At 46.0% G+C, this 24,268-nt stretch overlaps 1 protein-coding gene across 9 annotated transcripts in view; it reads left to right on the top strand.

Moving 5' to 3' along the window:
• NAV2 (neuron navigator 2) overlaps positions 1-24,268 on the top strand; it is a 779,302-nt gene that overhangs the window by 349,278 nt on the left and 405,756 nt on the right. For 3 of the 9 annotated variants that reach the window (XM_054438543.2, XM_063671080.1, XM_063671089.1), the window contains exon 1: positions 21,153-22,312. The exons of 1 other annotated variant lie outside the window; for it this stretch is intronic. In XM_054438543.2, the coding sequence (XP_054294518.2) occupies positions 22,046-22,312 (267 nt within the window). In that variant the 5' untranslated portion in view covers positions 21,153-22,045. Of the gene's footprint in view, positions 1-21,118; positions 22,313-24,268 lie in introns of those variants that run through there. 5 more of the 9 variants (XM_063671083.1, XM_063671081.1, XM_063671084.1 and 2 more) reach the window with 4 other exon arrangements.

Here is a 24,268-nt window from a genome sequence, read left to right as displayed (position 1 = left end):
CAGGTCACTGCAAGCTCCGCCTCCCGGGTTCACGCTGTTCTCCCACCTCTTGGTTCTTCCTTGAGTTTTTCCCACTGTGGCATGTTCTTCCCACTGAAGAACAGCATTCCCCACTCTCTCCCAGCCTCAGCTTCCTGGAGGAAGACAAGGGCAAAGAAGCCCAAAATCCACCATACATCATTCATTTCCTGGCCACACTAGAATTATCTGGGCCAAAAGACCCCTCCCTGGCTGGCACTATGGTGTCAAATGCATGGCTAAATGCTTGAAGGCCTGTGTGTTCTGCCTTCAATTAGGAGACAGGAGCTGACAACACTTTCCACATGGCTCAGGCCCTGCCACTGTCTGGCCAGGTGGTTTGAAGGGTTTTGCATGAGGCCAGCCATTGACCATGAGAGACACAGTCTGTGATTCCATGGCCAAGTGCCAGCATGACATCTGTGGGCCCTCTGTGATTTCAGGGGCGGCTCTTCTCCTGCCAAAAGACATCAATGGGATCCATCTGACAGTTTTGGTTGAGCATGCAGACTCACTGGCTGAGGGCCTCACCACGGGGGTTGCGGGTGTTGTCTGAACTAGAACGAAGTCCGCAAACATCTTCCCCAATCTGTGACCTGCATGTGACTCACCAGGCACTTCTGTTCATATGTACCCCCTGGAAACCCACGTCTGAGAAGCTGGGTCATTTGTATGTTGAAGCACCAACCAAATGTATGCTTTTGCTTGCTTGTGTCTGGGAAAGCTTGTAGCTTGATGCTACCTAATGCTAAACATATGACTTATCTGTAAACATCTAAGTATGCTGTGGTCTATAGACAAAACATCCACATCTATAAGGATGTCCTGATTAATGGTATTTTCTGGTAAAGCAAAAATTGTTCCTTGTTTGAGTCCTTGTTGTTGCAAATCCTTCTAATCTTGGATTGAGTTTTTCCTACCTTAGTAAGTAGAATCTAATGAACAAAATCAAATCTTATCTAATGCCTCAGTATCCTTAATTGCCTCCACAGGCATTTTGCATATTGATCATACAGGCAATTATACTTCATTCATTCAATCAGCAAATATGCATTGAGTACCTGTCACAAGCCAGGCATTGTTCTAGACTCAGGGGATGCAGCAGAAAAAAAACCTCGCTTTTATGGAGCTAATATTCAAGTGTGTGCATGTGTGTTGAGGTGAGGGGAGATGTGGATAGGCAGTAAACAAGCAGATAGCATATACATTATACCAGCTGGTAGGTGTTCTGTGTGCTGTTGTACATTTGATATGCTCCAAGCCGAGGGAACAGGGCAGCCAAAGCTGCTCCCCAATAAGGACAGGTTTTGCTGCCTGCCCAGGCTCTACAGGGAACCTGACCAAGACCTTCCCTCCAAGCTCATAGCCTCCTATCTAACCAATGGCTGGCACTTGCCAATTAAGCAGATCATTTGGTGCCCTCCTGCCCTTGTATTTTCAGATTAATGTTGTCTCTTTCACGTATCTGCTACCAGCCCACCTCTGCCAGGGCCCTTGGTTTCCTCTGTATTTGAGGTGGTGCCTCTGCGTGTGACTCTCACCCTCCACAGGGTCCCCTCGTGATGGGATGGGAGGGGATGCTGTGTTTCGACTGAGATAGCCGATGGCTTGTTTGTAACATAGACTTTTACCATTGTCATGAGGTTGGGGCAGCAATAGCTAGAGGAAATACAAACAACAATTTTCCATGCCCTATTTCTGTCTCCAACCAGGAGTGCCATGCTGACACAAACACAGTGTTCATTTGTTCAGTGTTTGAAGCTGAAATGTACCATAAATATACCATAGCCCTTCAAAGGGTGGGTTCACAACAGTCTGCTTTAAGAGGCCACCAAAGTCATCTTTTGAGGAAAATAAAACAAAAATATATTTAGAAAACATTGCCCTTGGGGGAAATTGAAAACATTTTTCCTATTTATGATCTGGTCCTTTTCCCCTTGACAAACACTGATTGCTGTTTCCCACCCACACCCCTGCCCTTTCTACTGTTTTAGGTGGGGCCCAGATTCACATGGTTTTCTGGTTAAATAACAAGTGTGTCTGTCCCAGTCTCAGCCTAGTAGAGCCCACACACCAGCGACTGGGGTAACATTGGAGGCCAGCACTGTTCTAGGAAGGATAAAACATGGAAGACCCTGGCTTGAGAACCCACTAGAGTAGACTACGGTCTTCTTTAGAAAGATCTCTTCATTGTAGCTGGAGGGAGAATGTTAGGAGATTGGACTGTAAAATATCATTAGGCCGATGTATAGGAAATCACCATTTTTGAGAGTCAAAAGTAGCTGTTATAGACAATTTCATTTAGTTCCGTCTAAAAATAAACAGCTGCCATTTATTGATTATTGCCTGTGTGAGCTAAGCAATTTACATGAATGATGTCATTTGATCTTCACAATAACCAACAGGGTGGTGTCTCAGGTTGGGTTCCACAGAGGCAGACTCTAAGATGAGGATTTGTGACTTATTAAAGAAGGGCTCCCAGGACAAACCAGTAAAGGAGAGGAGAGTAGGACAGGGACAGGGATACAGCCAAGCAAGGATGAGGTTTCAGGCAGAGTCCCAGCCTCAGCTGCTCTGTGTGGGAAGTTCTGGAGCTTAAATTACACCCACTGCAAGGCAAATGAGCTGGGTTTTCATATACCCACAGGCTGCCCAGGGAGTCAACCCTCAGACACAACCAGCTCTCTGCATGCATCGGTGAAGGGGCAGGCCTCTGAGCAAGCTCACAGGTGCCAATCATTAGAAGCAAAGCACAGGGAAGCCGGGGAGGGGAGGTCCACCGAACAGGGACCTATGGTACTCTGGGCAGAGCATCTTCAGGGTCCACTGGAGGTAGGTATTAGTTTTATCCTATTTTACACTGAAGAAACTGAGACTCAGAAGGATGAAAGTAACCCACCTCTGGTCATAAAGAGATAGAGCCAGAACTCTATTATCCTGAACTGGCCATTCTGTAGAACTCCCAGTGTCACTTCCAATGCCCTTAGTCACTGGGGTCAGCTGGTGGTGTCTGGCCCCTCTTATCCTTAGAATGAAATTTTAGAGCCAGCTTGGCTCATGCAGATAGACTACGGGTGCGGGGACCACCCAAGGGACCAACAGCTATTGCTCATCTAAGTCCACTTGGCAGCAAGCTAGGACTTCTTGTCACATTAGCTCTCCCTTGTACCTCTCTAGGTTGGAAAAAAGGCCTTTCTTGGGCCCAGTTCTGTGGGATCTGCTGACATGTTCCTCCACTGTCCCCGGAGCCTGTTTTCCCTTTCAAGGTTCCCTTGGCAGAGGCAGGTGTGACCTGATACTCTCTACCTCAGTGGCCAGCAGCAAAGTGCTGTCCAGTGCCACTGCCTGAGAGAGCTGCCACCGCTTGGCTTGGATCAGGGAATGTACTCCCAGTATTCCAGGCCAACGGACACACTGGCATCAGAACACCTGATGAGGAGATCACCTCCCACTGCTGCCTCTTTGCTCACTCCCCTGGCCAGGTGCAGTCAGTTACCTGCTCTTATCTGGCAACCCAAGGTGGCCTTCAGGGAGTTGAGTCAGCACTCTCCGGTCCAAAACATGACATAGTGGGAAAGATACAGACTTCGGAGTCTGCAATCCGAGTTCAAAACCAAGTTCAGCCACTTAATAATGGAAGTGGTTATTTAACTTCTTTGTACTTCAGTTTTCTCATCCGTAAACAGGGAATGACAATACCTGACACGGAGTGGACTTTGAGGAATATTTGCTCCCAGCCTTTTTTTTTTCTAGATTTTGCCTTACCTGGCATTGTTATCTGTCACATGACCTAACCTGACTTCAGGTTATTATATGCATTTTAATACAGACTAGCTGTCCTGGGATTGATTGGCTGCAGGGTGCAAGCTGGAAAATGTGTTCGTTATTGTCATAAAGAGTTTTGTCCCTTCTGGTTTACCATTTGAGTTCTGTCTAAAGACACTGGATGGGCCGGGCATGGTGGCTCACGCCTGTAATCCCAGCACTTTGTGAGGCCGAGGTGGGCAGATCACCTGAGGTCAGGAGTTCAATACCAGCCTGGCCAACATGGTGAAACCCCATCTCTACTAAAAATGTAAAAATTAGCCAGGCATGGTGGTGTGTGCCTATAATCCCAGCTACTCAGGAGGCTGAGGCAGGAGAATCACTTGAACTCGGGAGACAGAGGTTGCAATGAGCCGGGATCATACCAGTGTACTTCAGCCTGGATGACAGAATAAAATAAAATAAAATAAAATAAAATAAAATAAAATAAAATAAAGGACACTAGATGACCTGCTTTTTTTTTTTTTTTTCCTAATCCTAACTAAGGCCTTGTTCACTGAATCCCATTCTACTCCATGTGGTAATTGTTCCTTGAATGAGGCTTGACTTGCTAGGACATAGCACAGGAGAAAAAGCAAAATGCTACATGACACTGAGATACTGAATCATGCCCCCATAACCTTCTCCTCCATACATAGAAATGCTCTCCTAGTTTTTTTGGCAGCCTGCTTGAACATCAATCACATCAGGAAAAAAAAATAAAAAAAATAAACTGGCTTGCCACCAATGCCATTGTGCTAAGAATAATTTCTGTCCTAGCAGTACAGCTGGTCAGAAACACTTCCCAGTGTTTCCATCTGGAATTAGGTGTGAGGATTCAGGAAGTGCATTTGTCCATTTCAAGTTTGAACCTGGCATGGGCCTTGAAACTTGGAAGCCTGACAAAAACCCAAGAATCCTAGAGTAAACGTCCAAACACTGACCTGCCCAAAAATCTGTCTCATATTGAAGTCTCCTTCTCTTTTGTGTGTTGCATGACTCTCATTTAGTCTATTGTTCCTAGTTTTCCAGGAGTCAGTATTAAATATCAACCGTATTTACTAAGGCAGAGCTTAGTTCAGCTCAGCATCTCACAGTGGAGTCCTCAGCCAGCATAACATCTTGATGATCAGGATCATGGTTTACTGGTTCTGGTTTGAAATTGGTTCTTGATGATAGTGGCTGGCTGGCTGGCTTCAGAGAAAGGATTGTTTACATTTTAGTCTTCCAAATAAATAGAATTATTCATCCACTCAAAAACTATTCCCAAGATGCTGACATTGCAGCAGGCATTGTGCTCCCTAAGCACCAAGGACTTTAAGCACAAAAAGACACCTTCTCCATCCTCTTGGAGGTGATAGTTTGATTCAGTGGTTCCTAACCCTGGGCTGCACAGTAGAATCACCTAGGGAGCTTCTTAAAAGTAATGTTAAGATATGATTTTCCTCTTTAATCCTCACAATAATCCTATAATATAGATAGTGCTATTGTACACATTTCAAAGACAAGAAAACTGAGGCATAGATTGGTTGAGTCGCTTGCCCAAGGTTACACAGCATTGTGGAACTAGACTAGGACCACAGAAGGTGTGCCTTCAGAGAGCTGTACTTACCTCAGAACTATCCTGGAATACCATGCAGCCATAAAAAAGAACAAAGTCATGCCCTTTGCAGCAAATGGGTGGAGCTGGAGGTCATTATCCTAGCAAACTAACGTAAGAATGGAAAACCAAATATCGCATGTTCTCACTTATAAGAGGGAGCTAAGCACTGAATACACATGGTGGTAAGGATGGGAACAATAGACACTAGGGATCGCTAGACAGGAGAGGGAGGGAGGTGGGCATGGGCTGAAGAAACACCTGTTGGGTTCTATGCTTTTGGCCTGGGTGATGGGATCGTTGAGACCCCAAGCCTCAGTGTCACACAATTTACCCATGTAACAAATCTGCACATATATCCTTTAATCTATAATAAAATTTGAAATTTAAAAAAAGGAACTGTCCTGCCTCTTCCTGAATGGGGCAATGCAGGAAGAGGCAAGATAGTTCTTTTTTTTTATTTCTGATTTTATTATAGAGGAAAGATTAAAGGGCGTGGCATGTCTGGAGATGGCTGGTGCAGGTGGCAAAAGAAAAACTAGGGAGGGAGGCAAGGATGGGGCAGGAGGGGTCTTGGGGACCCCGACTGGGACACTGGGTTTTAGTCAGGTGATTGGAATAGTTACCACCTGTAACAACTAGACTGTGAAGGCATTTGCTGGTGGGGGGGGGGCTCAACATACATTTCTACACAACAAAAAGTAGGTCATTGTCTTCAGAAGAGAGCAGGGAAGGTGCAGATGCTTGTGATGGCAATTGGCTCTGACAGCAGCTCCGTGCTGAGTGGGGAGGAATGTGAGAAGGGCCTCCTGCTCCTTTTCCCCGCTGAACTCTTGCTTTGACACGTTATTGTAACTCTGGGGTCAGTCCTAGAGCAGCTGGCTCTGTGCCCTCCTTCCCTGGAAGCTGCCTTGCCTACCCAGCACCTGTGCCCACTCTGATCATCAAGCCCACCAGAATCTTCACTACACTGTTGCTCAGAACCCACTCATCACAGCACAGGGCTGAGTGCTGATGGGGCTGCCATGGAGGAGCTGCAAACCCACCTCCCTGCTCATTGTGTAATCCAGGAGAGAATGGGGTGTAATCGTTACACACATGAGCCAGGGTTTGAATTCCAACTCCATCACTTACCACGTGACTCTGAGCAAGCCCCTTGACCTCTAGGAAGCTCACTGTTCTCATCTGTAAAATGAGGTGGCCATCCCTACCTTGCAGCTTTGTTTTAAGCGTTGGGGATATAATTCACAAGGGACCTGGTAAATGTGTCGGAGGCCCTCAGTAAATGGAAGCTGTTATTATGCCTGCTTAACTGCCATTACTGAATTCTAGATCCCCGTGGGCCCAGAGAGCCCTGGTGGAGAGCCATTGAATAAACCCCTTATTTTGCAGATGAGAAAGCTAAGCTTGAAGAGGGCAGTGGCTTTCCCAAGGTCACCCAGACTGTGAAGAGCACAACCAGGAGCAGGTGCTACCTGTGAGAGGCCTCCTGGCTCCAACCACAGAGCAGGGGTGAAAAGTTCAGCTCCAGCTTGGCCACGGCCACCCATAGCCTTTGCTCTGATTTCCTCCCTCCACAATGGCACAGACACAACTTTTCTGGAAGGGTTTGTGTGGACGAGTAAGCTGTCATTCCAAAGTGCTGAAAAGTACTCCACAGGTGCCAAATCATGACTCTCCATGGATTTCAACACCTCGGTTGGCATGCCTTCCCACCAGATGCAAGCTTCATGTGGACAGTGCTCACGTGTGTGTGTGCATGTGAGAGAGAGTGTGTGTGTATGTGTGTGTGTGTAGGTGGGTAAGAAAAAGGAGAAGGAGGAAGAAGACCACTTGGAGGATTCCAGACATTCTGAAGTCCTTTTCCATACCTGAACTCCAGGACATTGTGACTTAGCCCCCTGCCTTACGAAGAAGACCACTGCTACCTACTTTCACAGTTGTTCCAGACCCTACTTCCAGCCACCTGCTAGAGGAGGGTGTGAGGAAGGGCAACTGGCCTAGGGCCCCCACTCTGTGGCCCACAGTGAATCAGTGACACTATTGCTGAAATCTTCAGCAAACAAGAAGCACAGTCAGGAATTCTGTGGCAGGTTGCTGATGTCAAATGGAGTGTCTTAGAAAAACATGGGGTTTAGAATCAGACAATTAAGAATTTGAAGGCCGGTTCTTCCTAGCTGTGTGACCTTGGGCAAATTACCACTTGTGTACCTCAGTTTCTTCATCTGTAAAAGAGGGGAAAATATTACTTCCAAGCATTGTTTGAAGAAATTAAATGGGATGAAGACCCTGGTGCATAACTGTTTAGTTCTTACCCCAAATGCTGCCACCAGCCCCAGTGGCTTCCTGTGCCTGGGTTACCATAGCACCTGAGCTGATCCTGGTATTGTTGATTTTACTTATGGATTTTGAAAAGTCAGAAAGATACCAGTAGGAAGAGGTGGTCACTGAAAGCAAAGCCTGTTTTCCAAGAAAAGGCATTCACTTGGAGATGATTGCCTTTGGCACCTCATATATTTGGGACAAAAGCAGCTATTGGTGATGAGCGGTAGGGATCTGCTTTTATCCCATATGTGATACTCTGTAGCAGAAGAGTAGTGCAGCACCTTGAATAGATGACTTGGAGAAAACAGACATTCATAGCCTTACCATGCATTTCCTTGTGAACCAAGTTAGTTAGGCAAGAGGCCAGATGTGGACAGATGTGGTCCAGGACTGCAGTGAGAAAAGTTGAGCCCTTCTGTGCCTCTCCTGGCCTGCAAAACTGCAAGGAAAGTGTCTACAGAGAGCTTCCATCACACACCCTCTAGCTTCCTTTTCCTGCCTGGTCCGTTGTGGATGCCCCAGCTCTGCACATACAGATCCCTTACCCAAGATGCTGGAGGATCCCTGTGAGCCAGAGGGACAGGGATCCCCAATGGGCTCATAGCCTCAGATTCTGGGCCTTCACTTAGTGTCTTAGCAATGGAAATTTCCACACACTCAGATATACCCATGGCAAGGGATCATGCAGTGGCCCTAAGGTAGGTGGGAGAGGAACTGAGGCTTGAATACTTAATGTGTCCCTGGAAATATGGGAATCATAATAGTAGCAGTGGCCATGTGTTAGTCACTGGTTTAGTGTTTTACCTATATTCATTTAATCATTCCAACAACCCTATGAGGGAGAGACTGTTATAAACTCTATTTTACAGATGAGAAACCTGAGGCACAGAGAGATCAAGTAACTTGTCCAAAGTCACACTGCTAGTAAGTGGCAGAGTTCAGACCCATGCAGTCACACGTATGCAATCAAATTCCAAAATCATCCTTTTAACCACTAAGCTCCACTGCCTCTCTTTAATCTTCCCCTAAATCCGGGAGGTGGGCCTTATTACCAACAGAGGTAAGGAACTGAGGCTCAGAGTGGTTAAGTGACTGGGCCAAGATCACACAACCAATTAAGCGCAAACATCTGTGAGACTCTACTTCACTAAATAGCTTCCAAAAGAGCAACCGAAACCCTGACGTTATCTCTTACTCTACACAGAAAAGTGTGGGGTTGGGGACCCAGATTTTTACCCATCAATGCCCAGACCTCCACCCAAAGCTCACTGGCAGGCAGGAGCGAAAGCCCTATTCTTGCCTGGTCATCCTCTTTGCCTTTCAGATCCTGGCCCCAAACATCTAAAGGGGTCTAAGATGTCTTACCTGCTAACATAGCACTTGCCTCACTTAGTAATTATACATTCACTGATGTGGTTATGTAATTACAATTTCCCTGATTGGAAGCTCCACGAGAAAAGAATTTTGATTCTTACTAACATTTTATCACCAGTGACTGGCATGTTGCCCAGCATTTGGTAGCAACATAAAACGCTATTAGAATGAATGAATGAGTGTAGCAGCTATAAGGTTCTAGACTTACACCTGGCCCTCTGTCTCCATTATCTCAAATCCTCACAACAACTTTGTGAAATAGTCATCATCATTCCCATTTTACTGTTGAAGAAACTGAGGATCAGAGAAGTGAGGGGACCTTTGGCTCAATCAGTCAATAAGAAGTGAAGCCAGCCACCACAGTGAAGTCTGCCAGATCCAGCCTCCGTGTTCCCCTCCTTCACCCCACTTAGAAAGGAACCTGATAATAAACTATCTAAGGGGTTGGGGGTTGGTGGGGGGTTTGCCAGAGTTTCTCCTGTAGGGAAAGCAGAAGAAAATGGGGTCGTGGAGATCAAAGGCAAGGAAAGCGCTCAAATGGCCACGGTCGTGGGAGGGGATTCTAGAAGCCTGCCTTTGATAACTCAGCAGGAAATCAGCCTTGTCGGCCAGCCGCCTTTGAAAACTGGATTCTGCATCCCCAAATCAGCCCTTTGTGGTACCCCTTGGGAAGAATAAGACCCTAACAAGCGAATGATTCTGAATGGGAGTTAATTCAACATTCTGATGTTCTTTGAAAAGATGGACTTTGTGGAAATGAAGCCAGGATGATGATGATGCTTAATAGTTTTCACTGCAACCTTAGGGAGACTAACTTTGTTTGGTTCATATTTGAGGCACTTCCAGACTGCCTTGAAAAGAAAATTCTGATAAATGTGTGTGAATGTCTAAAATTCTTGTGCAATGTGGAGCTTCAAGAAAGTTGCCAGGCAATTTTTTGGAAAACAATTTAATAGTGTCTTGCCCCACTGTTTATAAAACAATATCTTTCTAAGCCAAAAAATAAAAGACAATTCCGTGTATTTTGTTTTTTTCCACCCGTGGAGCTCTGAGGTTTTATTTGTCTTGGATTTGGAGAGGGAATGGAAATCAATGCAGCTGTTTATGGTCTCAAATCTTCAGACAGCTTCAAATGCTCTCAGGGCCCAAAAGATCCTCATGGGTGTCTCTGTTTTGTTGACAGCTTTTAGACCATCCTTGAGCCCAGCCAAGGGGTAGTATTAACTAGAATTCCCTTTTACATGTGCCCTGCAGGGTTCATTTCTGGCATCCCACTTTCCTCTCCATCTTCTCTGTTTCTGCAGGAAGAAGATTGTCTTGAGGCCACCAACATCATTAGTTATAGAGGCAAGTTGATAGATCAGTCAGAAAAGAATTGATGTCCTAGTCCTTGTGCTCAGGGGTGGTCTTGGCACTTCTGTAGACGATGATTCTGTGGGAGCCGCTTCCCTGGAAGGAAGGGAGAATAGACGGAATTTCTGGGGTAATGGTTTTTAGTTGTGTCAGAAGAGATCCCACTTGTCGGTGACTTTGTTATACAGATAACCTCCCTTTAACTAGAACTGGATTTTCACTTTTTGGTTGCTAACATAGGTTTTCTTTATTAGTTTGGGAGAAGGAGCTCAATTCTCCTGCCTGAAAAAGGAGCGGGCAGAGATGGATGTAAGCTAGTTTTCTGCATTTCCATATCACCAACATTTGCACAGGGTTTGGTTCACAGCAGGGCTTAATAAGTGTCCTTTGAGGCCAAGCACACACACCTGTAATCACAGTACTTTGGGAGGCCAAGGTGGGCAGATTGCTTGAGCCCAGGAGTTAGAGACCAGCCCAGGCAACATGGTGGAACCCTGTCTCTATGAAAAATACAAAAATCAGCTGGCACAGTGGTGCATGCCTGTAGTCCCAACTACATGGGAGGCTGAGGCAGGAGAATTGCTTGAGTCCGGAAGGAGGTGTTTGCAGTGAGCCGAGATGGTGCCACTGCACTTCAGCCTGAGTGACAGAGCAGGACCCTGTCTCAACAACAACAACAAAAAAGATAATAATAATAATAATAATAATAATGTGTCGCTTGAATAAATAAAAGGTTAAAACAAATGAGGATATTTATTTGAAAAATAAAGGAAATCCCATGGAAAAGTAAGTTAAAGCCACCCATAATTCCAACTTTTAAAAATAATGATATAAAATAAGAAATTAATAGTCCCTAATTTACCCCTCAGAAAGAACTGCTGTTAACAATTTGACATGATTCCTTCCTTCTTTTTCTTTCTCTTTATAAACATATTTATTTATACATATGTACACACACATAAATATATTAGCAAAATAATTTTAACAGTAGGCTAACATATATAAATAATAAAGAAAATAATATTTTTTTAAATCACAAAATGCATACCAAAGCTCTAATTTTTGTTAAATTATCCACTATTGAGGGTTTTTTAGGCCAACACATCCTTTTATTAGCACAGACCTTCATGAGTTAACTCTGCTCCAAATCCTCCTCTCAGAGTCCTAAACCCTGGGCACTGGGCCTCTTCCTGGAGGTCAGACATTGACCAGGAGCAACTCTTCCATCTGAGGCTCACCAGGCTCCATGCCTGGGGCAGAGTCAGAGGGTAGGCATGAAGGCTTCCAGGATGACAGCAGTAACCAAAAGAGGAAATGTGTTGAGAGGTGGGGAGCATCACAGCTCAGTGCCTGGTGGCCCTGCAGGAGCAACGGGTAGAGTAACGAGTAAGGGTCAGGCTGCCTGATGCTACCTGCAGCGCTGAGCTGAGGCGGCATATGGGGAATTACCTGGCTGTGTTTGGGCTGCATGGGCAGCTGGACTGGCTGAGTGTTTCTGTCAAAAAGGAAATCTCACTCAGAAAGTAATAGAAGGCCTGGATTTTTCCAGATTGGCTGTTAACATAGATTGAAATTATCCAGATTATTGCCTCAGTAATCCCCCACTGTAAAGTGTTGTGAGAGCAAAGCCTTTGCAGCATTTCATAAAGCCATGTTTTTCAATTCGTCCACACCCAGAGAGCTTTCTCAACATTCTACTGCCTGTGCCCACTCCCAGAATCTGATTTCATTGGTCCAGGGTGGGACCTGGACAGCCTTAGTTTGTGGATTTCCCAGGTGACTCTAATGTAAAGCCAAGGATGCAAAGCAAAGGGGAGGACGACTAATTCAGAGTAACCTCATTGCTTTTTTCAAATGCAGACTCACAGCTTCAGAATTCTAAGTCTGGTTTTTTTGCGGGGGGTGGAAGGGGGTAGGTATCTTTTCCTTTAACAAGCAGCCTGGGTGATTTTTAGGCTTCTTGTTTAAGGAGTACTGGTCCAAGTTGTCTTTGCCTCCAGATGAAAATAGCAGGCAGCCCTGTCTCAGAGCATGAACATCATGCAAAGACCACCCCCTGTAACTGGTGATCTTTCCTTGCCTTATTATTAAGACCATTGTCATTAGCAAACTGGGTGACTACCAAACCTTTCCACCCATTTCCTCAACTTCAAATGGACTCATTCTGCCACCACTCAGGAGTGCTGTGGGGATTCATTTAAATGCTATATATAAGGCAGATCTTAACCGTATCAGAAACAGGAAGTTACATTATCATTTCCATGCTTATCATTATGATGGCTATTCCTTTGATAGTATACTGTCTAGTGTCCAGAGTCCAGGCACTGGAGTCAAGTCCTGCTCTCCTACTTAATTGGCGGTGGGATCTTAAGTAAGATACTCAAACCTCTCTGGGCCTCATTTTTCTCTTTTGTAAAATAAAAATGAGAATAACTATCTACCTCATGAAATTGTTGTGAGCATGAGAGATCATGTATGTAAAATGCTTACCTTAGTCTCTGGCACATAAGAAGAATAACTTCATAAATTACAGTTCTTATCAGCATCATCATTATTATTGGGTCAACTCTGGTTGCCTAGTCATATGTGTGGGAAGAAGAATAGAGGCCGGGCGCGGTGGCTCACGCCTGTAATCCCAGCACTTTGGGAGGCCAAGGCAGGTGGATCACAAGGTCAGGAGATCGAGACCATTCTGGCTAACAGGATGAAACCCCCTCTCTACTAAAAATACAAAAATTAGCCAGGCGTGGTGGCGGGCGCCTGTAGTCCCAGCTACTCGGGAGGCTGAGGCAGGAAAATGGCGTGAACCCGGGAGGCGGAGCTTGAGGCAGGAGAATGGTGCGAACCCGGGAGGCAGAGCTTGCTGTGGGCAGACATCGTGCCACTGCACTCCAGCCTGGGCGACAGAGTGAGACTCCGTCTCAAAAAAAAAAAAAAAGAAAAGAAAAGAAATAATTTTTAAATATCGATTTGAAACTGAATTAACTAGACCTCAATTGGTAGATATAAATAAATAAATAAATAAGTTTTCTGTAATAGTGAAAAAGTGGGTGGAGAATTAAAAATAACAAGCAGACAAACAAACAAACAAACCTTGCATGTCAGATCCAGCCTAGAATCTGAACATACTCATCTCAGTCTCACCTTTACTTTTTGCAGGTAAAGCCCTAGGTGGTGCTCACTCCAAAATACCAGCTAGAGCCAACTGTTTGGACTGGAGAATCCAGACGTTTTGATTTCCCTCCCCATTTGACCTCTTTGCCCACACATATAATTGATACTTATCTTTTATTTACATTTTTCCTGGTCCCAGTTCCTTGTTAGAAGACAGTCTTAATTAAATCTGCCTGGTCATTCTATCTCACATCAAACAGGAAATCCGATTCTCTGTCTGTCCAGGATTCTGCAAATCACTGAATGAGGAGCAAGGGTGATGGGGAAGAGGCACAATTTCATTCTTGTGGCCATCTCTGACTGCATTTCTGCTCCCATTAAACTTAGGATCTCACTCTTGTCTATCTCTTTTCTCTGTTCTCTTCCTTCTGTGCCAAAACAACCCCAAATTCAAAACTCATCTCTTTAAAAAAAATAATAATGTTCCCCCACCTAAAGAAAAATCAAGTCACTCCAAGTATTTGGTAGCATAGCAGGCTTTGTTGCTATTTTGGGAAAATAAACGGGTTTTACTTTGGCACTTTTGTCTGTGTTTTTTGTCCTCCTCAGTAGGCTCTTCACACTGCTCTGGCTACTCCATTTTTTGGGAGCCCTTCATATTGAACCACTCCCAGGAAAGGGAATTTTTCTCACTTATTATAGATGACAATATAGCTTGACCCCTGGACTCTAGGCTGACCTTCACATGTCCAAATGCTCACTAATGTATCTCTAAGACCATATACTCAGAGGACCTCTTGAGCAGCTTGGAACTGGCAGATTTTGAAATCTCAGACTTGGCACTAATAGATATTAGTGCCTGAATGTGGAAGAAAGTGATATGTGATTTATATTTCCACTGATATGATTTATTTACACAGCCTTCTCCCACCTACAGAAAGTGAAAGTAGTCACAGTCCAGGTTTTAAATAAGAATCCTTTTCTTCTATTACATTATATTTAGCCATTGTTTTATTGAATATAGGCTTTCCTCTAATCCTTTGTGGGATGAGGCAAGATGTAAACAAAGGAATGTTTCCTAGACTTAACTTATAGAAGTAGGAGAGTGGAACATACCTCTTAGAGTTTCAACACTAAGGGTAAAAGCAAAAAAATTCTATTACTTTAGGTTTTTTTGTTAGAAAATTAATCAACACACCTGATAACCCCACAAATAGTTGACCCTCCTTTGTGCCTGGTTTATCATTGTATATTTTGTGCTGCCTCTATTAGAGTATTTGTTATATTGTTTGTCATTCATTTATTTCCCTGTTTGGTTTCCCTACTAGACTGTGAGTTGTTTCTGTTTTTCAGTTTCGAGGAAGGACAATCCTCAGGCCAAGAAACAGCAGCTACATCCTTCTTTGAAACTTGAGAGCAGAAAGCAATAACTTATTCTTATCTGCTCTCCATCATAATCCCCAAAGCCGGGCACATAGATGGCTTGCAACAATTTATTCCTTGTATTAATTATTGAGCCACTGATTAATCAATGGTTTGCTATCTGCATTCATGCATTGCTTAATAATAGGGATATGTTCTGAGAAATGAGTCTTTAGACTTTTTTGTTGTTGTACAGACATCATAGAGTACATTTTCACAAACCTAGATGGGATAGCCTACTACACACTTAGGCTATATTCTATAGCCTATTGCTGCTGGGCTACGAGCCTGTATAGCATGTTGATGTACTGATTACCATAGGTAATTGTAACACAATGGTATTTGTGTATCTAAACATAGAAAAGGTACAGTAAAAATATGGTATAAAAGATTTTTTTAAATGGTATACTTGGATAGGGCATTTACCATGAATGGAACTTGTAGGACTGGAAGTTGCTCTGGGTGAGTCAGTGAGTGAGTGATCAGAGAATGTAAAGGCCTAGGACATTGCTGTACACTACTGCAGAGTTTATTAACACTGTATACTTAGGCTACACTAAATTTATTGAAAATATTTTTCTTTCTTCAATAATAAGTTAACCTTAGTTAACTGTAACTTTTTTACTTTATAAACTTTTAAATTTTTTGACTTCTTGACTCTTGAAATAACACTTAGCTTAAAACACAAACACATTGTACAGCTATACAAAAATATTTTCTTTATATCTTTATAAGCTTTTTTCTATTAGTTTTTTTTTTAACTTTTTCAACTTCTTAAAATTAAAAATGAAGACACAAACAGACACATTAGCCTAGGCCTAAACAGGGCCAATATCACTGTTTTCCACCTCCACATATTGTCCCTCTGGAAGGTCTTCAGGGACAAAAACACATATGGAGCTGTCATCTCCTATGCTAACAATGCCTTCTGGAATACCTCCTGCAGGACCTGCCTGAGACTGTTTTACAGTTAATGTTTTTAAGTAGAAAGAGTACAGTCTAACATAACAATGAATAGTACAGTAAATACATGAACCCATAATATAGTAATTTGTTATCAAGTATTTATCATCAACTATATAAATTATTAGGCACTGTACATGGTTGTGTGCACTATACTTTTATAAAACTTACAGCACAGTATCACCACAAACATGAGTAATGTGTTGCACTACAATGTTATGACTGCTACTATGTTACTAGGCAATAGTAATTTTTCAGCTTCCTTATAATCTTACAGGACCACTATCATTATATGCAGTCAGTCATTGACCAAAACATCATTATACAGTGTGTGACTATATTTATTTGACATTTAGTCTGGGTCATTGACTCAAATGCCTATAAACACACATACACACATACATACCCCTCACACTCTAGCTTCTGCAGGTAGGGGAACCCTCAGCCTTCGTTCTCAGAAAAAAAGCCCCAGAGGTTACCATTGTGCATACTGATTTGCACACAGACCCATCTGGAAGAAAGTTTGAGATTGGAAGTGGGTCACTGATAGGGTGAGTAGATGAGCAGACTTTCTAAAGAGATGTCTTAAGGTTCTTACCTCACTTCTCTGCAGTATGAGATGGGTGACCTCTCAACTCAGCCACTACTAAAAGGTGAGCCTTTGTGCCATCTCGGAGATGTCTCATAAGTTGCCAACCCATTTGTAGAAAATTAAGGAAAAGTGCATTTTTTTACTCCCAAATAAACTCATAAATATTTTGCTTTTTATATTATTCAAGAAACTGCAACATTTCCCCTTATCATGTATAATCTAGGGTCTCCAAAAGGCTGTAGACTTTTCCCCCCAAGATCCCTGCATTTTTTTGTGACAGGTTGGGGCTTAGATGTTCCAGGCTCTTCACCGGACTGTCTTCTTCGGAGGTCAGGCCAACAGGGGTCTTTAACTAAGATGAAGGATGGGTTCATGGAACTGGTCACTCACAGGTCAGCTCTGAAGCCCAAGTCACACTCAACTAATCACAAGTGGCTGATGTTGAGGAGCAGAGAGGGGTGCAGCTGGCACTTCCTGATCTGAGGATGACTCTTAGAACCAGGGAACTATCCAGTCTCTTAGGATGATTCAGTCGTCCTGAGAGCTTTGATAATACGTTTCAATTTGGCCTATCACTGACATTTGGGTGATTTTGCAAGTTCTGAGCCAGAAGAAAAATAAAGAATGGTTGTCAAAGTTGGAATTTAAAATGGTGGGCCATTTCAACTTGGCATACTTGTCCATAGTGAGTATAGTAAAAAAAAAAAAAAAAAAAAAAAAAAGAAAAAGAAAAAAAGTTATTTTAATACCTGGATAGTATATTCTTTCCAGAGCAGCTTACCATTCTCTGAACCAGTGACTTCCGTTAGCCTCCAATGCTTGCAAAATATTGATTTAAAATGACGTTTTTCATGTTAACACAGTATCAATGTGGAAGGAGTAAACTTATAGGCCGTTTTTATAATTTGAGATTATCTTATTTAAGTAAGAAACTTATAATTATCTCATTTATCCTAGGAGAAAAAATAGCTTCCTCCCCACACCCTTGTCTGGTTAGTATGATAAATTATTTTGCTTTAAATAAGAAAAATGAAAGTTTATAGAAAATATCTAAAAGGAGATAGGGCCAGGCACGGTGGCTCACGCCTGTAATCCCAGCACTTTGGGAGGCCGAGGCGGGCGGATCATGAGGTCAGGAGGTTGAGACCATCCTGGCTAACACAGTGAAACCCCGTCTCTACTAAAAATACAACAAATTAGCTGGGCGTGGTGGCGGGTGCCTGTAGTCCCAGCTACTCAGGAGGCTGAGGCAGGAGAATGGGGTGTACCCGGGAGGCGGAGCTTGTAGTGCGCCAAGATCGCCCACTGCATTCCAGCCTGGGCAGCAGAGCGAGACTCCGTCTCAAAAAAAAAAAAGATATAAAAGAAGATAAATCTTTGGGAGGCCAAGGCTGGTGGATCACTTGAGGTCTGGAGTTCCAGACCAGCCTGACCAATATGACGAAGCCCAGTCTCTTCTAAAAATACAAAAATTAGCTGGGTGTGGTGGCATGCGCCTGTAATCTCAGCTGCAGTGAGCCAAGATCGCGCCGTTGCACTCCAGCCTCCAGCCTGGGAAATTAGAGCAAAACTCGTTCAAAAAAAAGGAGATAAATAATGCTCCAGGAAAAAGCAAATAGAATTACTAAAGGGAAGAAGAGGCAGGAAAAGAAAGAAATTTGAAAACAGACTAAAAGATTCACTTGTCCTCAAGTGAAAGATCTTTCATCAAGAAAAATGAAGAATTATCAGACTTTAGTTATATAAAACACACAGGGTTAAGGGAAATGCTCGTGTTTACCAATCCTAGAACATTAGAAATACTTGAAAAGAAATACTGTTTTTCATAGTTGTGCATATTTGAGGGTCTCAGAACCCCAAAATGACCTTGGCAGTAAATACAATTTAAACAGGAAACCAAAGATGGCAAATATTTCCATTTCTATACCCATAGCAGACATTATCAGGTGATCAGGCGGCTATTTCCAACTAGATGGATGCACTCTGAGATCCTTTTCAGTAGATGGCCCTTAAGATGAAATCCTCCTGCTGTCTGTGCTACTCAAAGCTACTCAAAGCGTGATCTTTAGAACACCAGCATGGGCGTGACATGAGAACTTACTCGGAAAGCAGAATCTCAGCCCCATTCTAGACCAACTGAATCTGAATCTGTATTTTAGCAAGATCCCCAGTGATTCTTAGGCATATTAAGGTTTAAGAAGTTCTGGAGATGCACTGAATGCATGATGTATTCATTAGGGCAGAATATCTCAAGTTTTAGTATGCATCATAATCACTAGGTTGAACACTGTTGAAACACAGATTGCTGGGCCCCATCCCCAGAGCTTTTGATTCAATAGGTCTGGGTGGGGTTTTCAAACAAGATTCCAGGTAATGCTCCTGCAGTATCAGGGATCACACTTTGAGAACCACTGTATTAGGGCCATGGGAATACTTTGGAATATCTCCCTGATGTTTATAAGCTGAAGATTGTGATATCTTTCCACAAATCTTGGTACACTGGTCAGAACTAGAATTCAGGGCAGGCAAAAGAGTCCCAAGGTTTATAGCATAATATTTCGTATGTCCTTATGTTCCTAAATCTAAAAGACAATCTCTCCTTCTTGAGGGTTGATGCTAGCATCATTCAATCATTCATTCAATATAAATGTTGGGTAGCTATTCTGTCCACAGCTTTATGCTCCATACTGAGAAGATCTAAAGAAAGTTAAAACACAGCTCCTAATTCCAAGATGTTTATTCTCTAAGATGAAAATGAATGCATGAAACAATAAATAACAGGTTAAATAATGGAAGACAACAGTACGGGAGGTGGCATCAGATGGCAAAGGGCAAAGTGTTAAGTAAGTAGCATGAATGATGTGTGACTTGATTTCAGAGAGAAGGAGGATGACTGAAACAGACATAGACAGGGCCGTGCATTTCAGCCTAACTAGAGTAGAAAGTTGTTACCTAGAATGGCTAAGAAGGTGCCTTCTCATTTCTTAATGCTTCAGAGGTTAAGACTTTGACGTTTCCTCTGGTCTGAGATCTTTGTCACTTTGGGCCACTATAACAAAAATACCATAAACAGGATGGCTTAAACAACAAACATTTATTTCTTACAGTACCAGAGGCTGGAAGTCTGAGACTAGGATGCCAACACGGTGTCAGATTCTTGGTAAGGGCCCTCTTCCTGGTCCACAGAAGACTGCCTTCTGTGTCCTCACAAGGCAGAAAGAAAGCATCTCTCTCCTGTCTCTTCTAATAAGGGTGCTAATCCGATCATGAAGGCTCCACTGTCTTGACCTTATTATCTCCTAAAGTTCCCCACCTCCTAATACCATCACATTGGGGATTAGGGGTTTAACATGAATTCGAGGGGGACATAGTTAATAGCATCTGAGTTATTCTAAATCAATGCTATCAGCACTGAAGATCAGGCTATAGGGTGGGCACAAAGTGTCCTGGAAACAAAGAAGAAAGACAAATAGTTTATAAACAGAGATGACTTTGGGGGAAAGCAGCAGTAATTTAACAACACGGAAAATAAAACCCAGCTTTTATTGGTCTCTTACATTGCCAAGGTACTTGTGCTAAATGACTGTCATGCACCAACCATCTCATTTAATCCAAACAACAGCTCATTAGGTAAATGTCGTCAAACCTCCACCTTACTACATGTGAAAACAGAAGCTTTATAAGGATGCATGTAAGCTTAAATAACTTGCCCAATTCTAATCCAAGCAGTTCTACAGGATGGGAGGCTCCTCATTCATAAATCGTGAAGTCTGGCCTGCCTGACCATCTCTCAGTTTCCTTCTTATTCTCATACACTTTGAGTCAGCGAGGAAACCGCAGAGCAACCCAAACAGCGAATTCGAGTCGAGGAACCTGTTGGGGCCAGTGCGTCCCAGGCGCGGACAGGGAGGGGCTCCATGAAACGCAGCAAGGTTTGGCCAGAGCCTGCCGGGGTCATGGAGCCTCTCCCGGCTTCTTCAGGCCACTCTAATTACAGAGTCTGTGGTAGGTTGCGTGGAGGAGCTGTCTCGGGGCGGGAAGCTTCCCTGCGTATTGTATTTGCCTATAAATACTTCAAATAGTTGAGTGAAATGTGCAGCCTTTGAAAACTGGAGAGGAAGCCGTTGGGAGGCCCCCCGCCCGGCCCGCCTGGAAGAGCAGGCAGAGAAATGGCTGGCGCGCTCTTAACGCGGGAGACGAGCTTCGGCCCTGCCCAAGCCAGATGGGGGCAGCGAGGCTGCGGGCGTGACTCCGGAAGACTCAAACCGTTAAGGTGACCGGAGCAATTTGAAAAAGGAAACAAACTTCCCTCGAGCCGTGCCCGCGTGGCTCTGGGGCGGACGGTTGCGTTCGAAAGGGCATTTTTCAAAAGAAGAGTTTCAGGGACGCGGGGGTATGGGCCCCCGGGAGGCGCGCGGCCGGGGCAGTGCCGCAGAGCAGCCACCAGCCCGCTTTGTACTCGCGGCCAAGCGCGGCCCCAGAGTTTCGGCTGCGGCCAGAGTTGAGGCCACGCCCTCTTTGCAGTGAGACCCGCGGCCGCTGATTGGCGCACCGTGGGCCAATGGGCGCGCCAGGGCGGTCCCGGCTGTCAGCGCGCGCCGCAGCAGCGCGGGCCGCAGTCTGTCCTCCCCTGCGCTGAGACCCGCAGCCAGCGCAGCCTTCCCGGGAAGCGCGGCGGCCGCTCCCGAGCGCAGCCCTGCCCGGCCCGCGAGCCGCGCGTCCCGGCGCTCGCGCCTCACGGCCACAGCCTTGCAGCGCTCTAGCGCACGGAGCATGTGCAGACCCGCAGGCGCTAAGGTGCTCTCAGTCCGGGGACCTTCTGGGCAGCGGTGACTGTCACCCCAAGAGAGACCTTTCGGGGGCTCTTGCCGCGCCTCTGCTGCGTCGCGGGTGACACTGCGGTGCTCGCGAGCAGGGCGGCAGCTGCCTCTCGGTGGAGACGTCTGGGGACCCTTGCGCCCTTCTTCTCTCCTTCCTTCGCTGCTCTCTCCTTTCCTTCCTTGGCTGCTGGCTCTTTCTCTCGCCGGCTCAGACCCGTAGCCTCCGGAACGGGACTCGTGGGTCGCCGCCGCCTCTGTCTCTTCCAAAGGGGCCTCCTCACTTCGGAGATGCAGTGACAAGTTAATATGGGCGTCCAAGCCTCTGTTTCCCAGGAGGAAATTTGCAAGAGGCGGCAGCCCCTGAGCGCCCAGAGCACTTGAAAGGCCACCCAGGAGAGGTGTGAGACCCGGCTACAGCATCCGTCCAGGTGGGACCCGCTGAGCGCCGTGGCCAGTCCCCCATTCCCATCCCGGCACCCCAAAGGCGCGCTAGCCCGATTGCTTCGAGTTCCCCGACCTGGGGATTTTTTTTTAGCCGCTGGTGGTGGGCGCCTCGTGGGCTAAGGCCCGGCGCCTGCTCTGCTACCCGCGCTGCCTTTAGCGGTCGCCCCCGCCGCCGCTGCCAGGGACGTGCTGGGAAAGCCCAAGCCCCGGGAGAAGATGCCGGCCATCCTGGTCGCCTCCAAAATGAAGTCGGGACTGCCCAAACCCGTGCACAGCGCCGCGCCCATCCTGCACGTGCCCCCGGCCCGGGCCGGCCCCCAGCCCTGCTACCTGAAGTTGGGAAGCAAGGTGGAGGTGAGCAAGACCACCTATCCTAGCCAGATCCCCCTGAAATCGCAGGTGCTGCAGGGGTTGCAGGAGCCAGCGGGGGAGGGGCTCCCGCTGCGGAAGAGCGGCTCGGTGGAAAACGGGTTCGATACCCAGGTGAGAGGTGCCGTTTGCCGGGGTACTGTTCTGGGAGGATGGATGAATAGTTCTTTCGGGATGGTGTGGGAGAAAGGGCTGGATGGGAGAAAGGGCTACCATGTGGTCAGGGAAGGGAACCATTCCCCTTAGGCCGGCAGGTTGGGGGATGCGCGAGAAGAGTGGGCCGGCCGGTGGGTGTGGCCCGAGTGCCGGAGGTTTGCCTAAAGAGCTCTTCAAGACCTGGGATGGCGGGCACGTCTGCAGCATCTTCCTGGCGAGGAGGAAAGGACGGGATGTTCTCAAAAAATGTGTGCATCGCTGGAAATGTGAGGTCCTGCATGTTGAGGTCTTGGCCCCAAGAAGCCAGTATCCGCAGCAGCAGCTGTGTATCTGTCTGGCGGTTCCGCAGAGATTCTGTTCCGGACAAGGAATGATCTAAGGCCCCATTGGGTTTGACGACCCTTAGCCTGGCTGTAAGATCCAGGAAGAAAAGGGGGTCGCGGGTATGCAGTGAACCTGCTCTCCCCTTGGCTTGAAGATGACCTGTCCCTGCCCCATCCTGCGGGGTGACGGGATTCCGGGCAAGGTGCTGGGACTGCGGTACTAGTGCACCAGCCGAGGCCGGCAGCTGGAGACTCCTAGCGCCTTGGCTGGCTGTTGTGGTGGGGGTGGGGGTGGAGGTGGCTGCCTCAGAATGGCGGCCGAAGCTAAGCCCCTCCTTCCTGGGTGGTAGATCCTGGTGTTGGTAGCCCGAGTGACGGGGCGTGGGGATGGGAGATGGCTTGAAGATAATTGGTGACTCCTACCTTTCCAGACAGAGCCTGCTTCACTTAATTCGGCTGGGTGACAAACCCTGGCTGTGCAATCTCTTTTACAGAAATTAGCAAGGGCCAATCAGGTTCTCTTGGTCCTCCCCGCTCCATTTCCCCCTTCTTCTGGTAGGAGGCGGCTATATTTTCTTGGCAGTCAGTCAGCAGGGACTTTTGGGGACAGGCCGACCTGACGGATGTGACTGTCCGGTTAGGAGAGGCGGGAAGCCAGAGGGGAGGTGGTTTGGGGCTGGTGTCCGGAAAATGGCAACAGACCAGCTGACCTTTTTGGCACATACTTCCCTGCTGACACCGTCTCCACCTTCTCCTGGAGCTTTCTCTGATCAGAGGCTAGAGCTCAACACATTCCTAGGCTTTCTGATGCGGGAACTGGAGCTGAAGCTAATTGTAAGCAGACTTTTGGAACTCTGGGCTGGAGAAGGCCCTCAAAGCAGATTAAGCTCCCACACCAGGCTGATAAGCATGCCCCTTGCTGCTGCACTTGCTAAACATTTTTGGAAGCTGACAGGTTTGAGTGATGGTGTGTGGGAGGAAGGCAAGGTTTCCTCCAGTGCTCCGGGGGCCTGCCTCTGTGAGGGTTTTGTGCTCTGCTCTTCTTTTGTTGTTACGTACAGGATTTGTCCAGTGGGTTTTGCAATGGGGGTGAGCACCAGGGTACACTTCTGCATGGGGTTTCCCTTCATCCATGGAGGTGGGGTTTATGAGGTGTAGTGGGCAGTCGGTGGGAGGTCAGTACAGTGACTTGGGACTGGAGGTGACACATACCCTCGAGCCTGATGAGGAGCACCCGAGGAATGAGAGGGAAAGTCCATGCTGGGATTGTTCATATCCAGGCAGCTGTTCTGCCTTTGCCCGTTTGACCCTTCATTTAACAAACATTGTCAGAGGACTGGCAGTGCATGGGCTCTGGAAAGGTGATTCATCACCCTCTCCGTGAAAAAAAAAATGTTCTTCAGCTTCTCTCTGAGGGGCTGGATCAGTCCACTTCCCTCAAGACTTTGCTTCCCTCTTTTGCCCTTGGTCCATAATCCCCCCATTTCACCTCTCTAGCCCTCAATGGGCCCTCGTGTACTGATGGTGAGCACAGTTTCGATGGACTGCTAAGGAAATTGGCCACTTCCAGTGGACTACCCTGATTTTTACC

Source organism: Pongo pygmaeus, chromosome 9, assembly GCF_028885625.2.
Source record: "Pongo pygmaeus isolate AG05252 chromosome 9, NHGRI_mPonPyg2-v2.0_pri, whole genome shotgun sequence".
In the NCBI taxonomy this organism is placed as follows: domain Eukaryota; kingdom Metazoa; phylum Chordata; class Mammalia; order Primates; family Hominidae; genus Pongo; species Pongo pygmaeus.
This window is presented reverse-complemented; position numbering and strand designations above follow the sequence as displayed.